Source organism: Apaloderma vittatum, unplaced genomic scaffold (assembly GCF_000703405.1).
Source record: "Apaloderma vittatum isolate BGI_N311 unplaced genomic scaffold, ASM70340v1 scaffold39, whole genome shotgun sequence".
NCBI classification, from domain to species: domain Eukaryota; kingdom Metazoa; phylum Chordata; class Aves; order Trogoniformes; family Trogonidae; genus Apaloderma; species Apaloderma vittatum.
This window is the reverse complement of record NW_009733306.1, coordinates 196,802-203,178: the sequence shown is the minus strand read 5'-3', so window position 1 is coordinate 203,178 and position 6,377 is coordinate 196,802. Positions and strand designations below refer to the sequence as shown.

Here is a 6,377-nt window from a genome sequence, read left to right as displayed (position 1 = left end):
TTATATATATATTTTTATATATATATTCACACACACGCGCGCGCACACACAAAAAAAGTCTTTGATAGGCTTTCTGTGTTCTAGTAAAAATAGTTGGCAGCTGCAATCTGTGAGACCAGAACTGGCTTTTGTGCTGCCTGCGATGCCCCACTGCAAATTGTCTCTCAAAGGCAGACGCTCGTATTTATCTGGCAGGTCGAGCTAGTGCCTGCCTGAGACAGAAATAACCTCCCGTTGGGACACACACAGAGCTCGTAGATTTTTTGCCTGGACCCTGCAGAAGAGGAAGATCCTTGAGGCAAGTTAGGTAGTTTGATTTTTGCAGAGTTCAACATTATCTGAAGTCAGAGAGGGGAAAAGAGAGAAAGAGAAAAAGAATTAGTGGAGGGCTTTTACTTTTTGATCTTGTGTTTATAGAAGCTTCCTTCGGACAACTCACCTGCTACAAAATCTGGGTGGGCAAGTATATTACTGTGGGAAAGGCTGACAGAAATCCAGGTAAACATATTGTCTGCCTTTACCATGAGCCACTTAATGTCTCCTGCTGTGTTTGCTCGGGTTGTAGCTTCCTGGAGCATCTCTGTGTTTGGGTTAACCCAACCAGAGTTACCCCACTGCTAGGTGGGCAGCGTTTATGGTTCACATCCACACAGCAACTCTGCTCCTCCACCAGGATTTCTGGCACTGTGATCCCATTGCCAGTGACACTGTAGGCTCACAGCACTGCCCTTTATGCGTATTTTATATATGTAACACTTTTGTGTATATTAAAAATAAATGCTGTAACAGACCCAAATTTCTCCTTATAAAACAGAACATGAAAGCAAACGTGGCAGCTCTTAGACACATGGCAGCTACAGGGGAGTGCTCTAACATCACTGAGAAGAGCACAGTAAGATCACCCGCATGCCAGAATATTACAGGGTGACTGACAGTATTTGTTCTTATCTTGCAATTTCAGTAAGAGTGTCCAGTTTTATTATCGAGCAATCTAATCTCCTGAAAGAGACAGGTTATCTGCATTTTAAAAGCAACTTAGTGTTAAAAACATTAAGGCAACTTCTTGCAGTAGTGAAACACCTTGGATTCAACTGTAGTAGATTAGGAAGGTGGGGTTTTTTTGTATTTTCGAGAGTTTTTTTTGTTAACACTCATGGTCTGGGTTTGGAATGTCTTAAAATGCAAACATTTCGAAATAACAGGAATTGTGATAAAAACCCCATCCTATTTATTACACCTGACACGAAGATAAGAAAACATTAGATGATATTTGTGCCATGTTACTGGGAAGTTTACGTTCATTGGGAAGCAATTCCTGCCAAGGCTCTCGGTGGGGTCCCCAGCAGGAGCTCCTCAACCACATCCTTCAGCGTCTTCCATCATTGTGGCGGGGAGAGAGGATGAAAACCATCTATCTGTGTATTTTTGATACACTAGAAGAGCTTAACACCTGTTTTACTTTTGTTCTGTGTTATCAGTTTTAGCTATTTTTCTCTTCCCTTTGGAAGTTTCTTCGGTGCAACAACCTGAGTCTCTTAATGTTCACTTTCTTTCCAAAATGCAAAAATGAGCTGCAAAATCAGCTTTTCAGATCAATAAGAGTGAATTAAGCTCTTCTTACAGAAAAATGTATGACAAAAGACTTAATTATATTGGCCAAGTAAATCTTGCTTTAAAGTGACAAGGAAACAAAGAATATAGGAGCACTGTGTGTTTTACAGCCGTATAAATCTGTTTGAACAACAGATGCTATTATCCAAGCACTTTAAGCATAATGAATCAGCCTTTGCAACAGAATGAGGCTCGTTTACATATGATAGGTTCAATCACCCCTAGTGCAAACTAGGCTAAGAAGGACTGTTTCACCAGTGCCTTCATGCCAGTGGTTCAAACTCAGGGGCTCAGTGACTCAGAAGGCTCCAAATCTGCAAGCGATCTGTGGCTTAATTCATTTTTTTGCTGCAGGGCTTGACGTCCTTCGCTTACCTCTCCATCTTTGGATTCCAGCCTGAGCTCTGTCCTGCATGTGGCTTTCAAGCTGCCGGCCTCGGCGTTGATCTCGATGCCCTTTGGAGCCTCCATCACCAGCGCGCGTGTAGGCGACTCCAGCCTGTAAAGGAAAGAGGGGTTACAGAGCCTGGCGGGTCGAATATTCGTGCTTAATCACAGGCTGTTGTCTCACACAGCCTGACTGCCCATTGCATGGCACCTTAGGAGCACCTGACATTCAGATCCAAGCCTGGTTTAGTCAGTGGAAAGAATTCATGTGCAATGTGGTTAAACACATCACAGATCCAATCTGCTAACATTTTCAATCAACTTTGCTACACCGTATATTGTGGGACAAGATGCAAAGTGCAAAAGCTTCCCCCCATGCTCATATGCAAGATGTGACATTTGGAAGGGTTTAAGGACATAAGGAAATCAATGAAGAAAAAAATAAAAAGGCTGCAGTCCCCCAAATTCCTAGTCTCCACTCCTACGCTCACATCTCAGTGCTCACAGCCAGCTCCTCCCTCTGCAGTGCTTCGACCCCTCCTAATCACAGATACACCACAACACAGGCACTGTGTTAGCACCCTGTTATAGCACTGACACAGCCAAATGTTTTAGTCCAGGCAATTGTGGTTAATGCCGTAAGTTTCAGAAGTGCAAGGTTCAGTCTTCCTTGCTGATCATCCATTCATAGGTCTTGTATTATACTTGTCTCTTCTTTTCTTTATAATACAGTCTCTTATTACTTTCTGTATTGAAAACCATAATAAAACCCAATTCTCCCTATTTGGGAATATCCTCTTAGTTAATTTTATCACCATTTGTCTACCTGTACCACCACAAAATCTGGGCTAAGGTCTCCCCAGATGAAGCGGACTGCAACAGAAGCTCCTCTGCTTGGACTGCTTTGGGTGGGCAGCACAGACCCAGGGGAGGCACAGGGCAGGAACACGACCCAGCTTACTTTCAGGATTTGCTTGCATTACATTACCGCAGTGACACTCCAGCTGTTTCTCTTTATATACAATCATTTGTGCAAGTAAGTGTATTCTTAAATGGACTCCTGCTGTTACTGAGACAATGTTATGGGAGATCGAGGGAATTCAGCTGTATTTATTGCAGCAGAAAGTTCAATACAGCAAAGGCACACTCCCTCTGTGTGGCACTTTTCACGTTATGACTTTCCCTCTTGTTGGTGTCTTCCTATTGCTGCTTTCTGAACACCTTCCCTCAAGATCCCAAATTCGTCCATAATTTCCTGGCTGACTCAACTAAATCTAAATTTCAGGGAAGAACCAGAGGCATACGCAGTCCAAGAAATGAGCATGGTCGCACAGTAAGCAGCCTGTGCACAATCTTGATGAGCTGCTTTTTGTTTGCTCTCTGCAGGGAAGCTATATCTTACATAAACCTTCTTCTGATCCCTCTACTGGTGTCACCCTTCGGCTAGTTTCTGCATGAGAAACCTAAGGTTAAGGCTGCTGCTACTCACTTTTTTTTTTTTTCCCCTGATTGAATTGCAGATTGCACAGAAGTAAAAAAGCTTACAAAGAATGATTGACATTAAATAGTGCTACCTGGGGTATGATTCCACCTGACCTTCCAATTGCAATAACTGCCTTTCCAATATCTGTTAGAATTTTTTTATGGTAAAAATAGCCACAGCACACAGCCTTAGGGCTCTGGCACATGCACTCCGCTGGTTTCATTACAGTGGCTTAACACGCTGTCTGTCCCACATTTTCTCTGGAGACTTCTGCCCAGGGATACAGTATGCTATATCACTCTTGGTGGTGCACCTCACAAGCCGGTGTCTACTCTGAAAAATGAAGGATGATCTGTTTGTACTAAGCCCCCAGGATCTGAGCTGCAGTGGCTGGGATGCAGGCACATACCCGCTCCTGCCACCCCTGTCTGCTCCAGAGGCAGGAACCACCAGAGGAGAAGGAGAGCTGAGGCTGGTAATGTCTTAAGTCACAGTAGCTAAATTCACCAGAGGATGTGTCCAAACCCCAAGACAGCTGAGCTAATCTGAGGATAAAATAATTCCTAAGAACCATGGCTAGGTAACTTTTCAGGTCTCCGACATCTTAGTGAGTCTTCAATTTCTTTGATGTCTTGGCTGTCTCAATCTATTTGTTCAACTGTTAATCCTGTAGCTCTTCTGCCCATTGAGAAATAAATCTTCTAAATGCTCAGTGTTCAGACACCACAGTGCAAAAGCCCTCATTTGCAGCAGCAGCAGCTCTCAACTCCTGCCCTGTACTAGAGCAGCCTCCCAGTCCCACACCAGTGCTTTACTGGAGAGAGTGCACACAGGTCTGCGTAAGATCAGACTCAGTTAAATTCATGCTTTGAACAAGCTACCAAGTACCTGCGCGTCTATTAGATAACATTGTCCCAAAGTTTTATTCTCCTTTCGCATCTTTTAATATCTTTTCGTTTCCGAGTGACTCCATCGTTCTCCCCCTGCCACCCAATGAAAACCTACAGGCAGCGTAACAGCATCCTACAAACACTGATGAAACCTCACGCAGTTAGCCACATCCTAATCCATGTGGAGCTTCTTGCCTCAGGGAGGCAAAAGGGACCCTCTTGAGCACTTCCCTGTAGCCCATGGTGTAATGTGGGACAAGCACACAGCGCTGGGGTTTGCTGCTGCTCCGTCACCCACACTGCTCCCGGCGGCACCACGTGTTTTCTGAAGTTATCTAAGCTGACCCCGACTCTGTCATCCTAAATCACTAGCTCAATGACTGCAATCTTGCTGGCACACTGAATTAACCAAAACCAAAAGTACTAAACCAGCAAGTACTAAATCAGCAAAGTGCAACTCTTCCAATGACGAGAAACTCGGGCTCACAGCCCACAGAGTTTTGTACTTGTGCCATGGGACTGGAGACTGACTCTCCTCCCTCACAGAACCTTACAGGTTCAGTATCGGTGTAACTCTATCTGTTTGCACGGGACTTTTGTCCCAATTTATACTGCTGTAAAAGAGGACAGAAAGGTTTTAATAACATTTTCCTTGGCATTTGAGGGCATATGATTGTGAAGGATTTAATTTGTTTATTTTGTGATATCCTGAATGAATCCCTGAGATACCTATCTTTAAACCAGGAGCGCAAGAATCTATGCAAAGCCAGAGAAAGCAGTTGAGGAGTTTATGCTCTAGGGGCGTTGAGTAATGTTTACCGAATACTTTCATTTGAAGCAAGTGTTTAAGAGCACTCTGCTTTTAAACCTAATTCTGTCTTCCAGAGCAGAACCAATCTGAAGTCTAATAATGAAAGAAAATGATTTAGCGATGAACAGATAATTTGTTCAAAATCAACATTTGTTTTCCAGTGTGATACTCTGGAGCTTTCAGTAGGATTCACATCTTGTGGTTAGGTGTAAGCCTGCACTTACAGCAGTAGGCTGGAAAGGTGGCTGCATGAATATAGATTGTTTCATTATTTGTTCCTGCTCTTGAATTTTCCATCCCAGCAATTGGCACGTACGCCCTTTTTATTGACCACAGGTGCTTCTTATTTTTGCTCTAGTATTTCCAGGACTGGATTCTGACCTCTGTCACAGAGCTGGGCAAGGAGCATAGATTCAGCACTATCCACAGAGTTAGAGCTTGCTGAATTCAGGACCAAGATAAGCTACTGCCATGAAATTGCTCCTGTCCCACCTACAGCCTCCTAATAGGTGGATGAAGAGAGAGTCTCCTGTCTGGGTGATTACTCACAACATTGGAAACTCTCCTACATATCTCAGGGTGTCACATAAGTCCAAAATTTTAAAAGAAAAGACACGAGTAACAGGATTTTCACAACTATCAAAGTACCTAGGTTCCACTTATTACAACGGGTGTTAGGTACTTTTGAAAATCCCATTGAGCACCTAAATGCCATAACAAATCTGACCCTTAATCTCAGTTCTTAGTTCTGGAACAGAGGTAATAGCACTTCCCAACTCCACAGGGAGCACAAAAAGATAAATATATGAGGGGGTTGTGAAGCGGTTACATGCTCTCATAACTGAGGCCAGGCAAGTACCATAGCCAAAGATAGACGGCTGGTAGATGGACAACAGATCTTTCCAAAGCTGCGATATTAGGCTCTTACCTTCATCAAAAATACTGTTAGTCTTCTTCCTCCCACTGAGCACACTTGGCCTGCATATCAATGTGTGAGGTGATGTATGCAGAAGCCTTCCTCCAGCTCACCATGCTTAATGGGCAGTGCTAAAAGTGCCTCTTAAGCCCTTTTACTGAAACCTATCACCCAAGCATCTCACATTTTAAAGAGAGGTGATGGCACACGTGCATCTTGCACTGAACCCTTCTGCCATCCATCACTGGAAATTCTGTGCTCCTGGGAATTAACAAGCAA

The 6,377-nt window shown here is 43.7% G+C and overlaps 1 protein-coding gene across 1 annotated transcript in view; it reads right to left on the bottom strand.

Moving 5' to 3' along the window:
• Positions 1-4: 4 nt before the first annotated feature.
• SGCD (sarcoglycan, delta (35kDa dystrophin-associated glycoprotein)) overlaps positions 5-6,377 on the bottom strand; it is a 190,483-nt gene continuing 184,110 nt past the window's right edge. Inside the window, exons 7-8 of the mRNA XM_009875809.1 lie at positions 1,987-2,110; positions 5-338 (exon numbers count right to left, since the gene is read on the bottom strand). Of these exons, the coding sequence (XP_009874111.1) occupies positions 165-338; positions 1,987-2,110 (298 nt within the window). The 3' untranslated portion in view covers positions 5-164. The remainder of the gene's footprint in view (positions 339-1,986; positions 2,111-6,377) is intronic.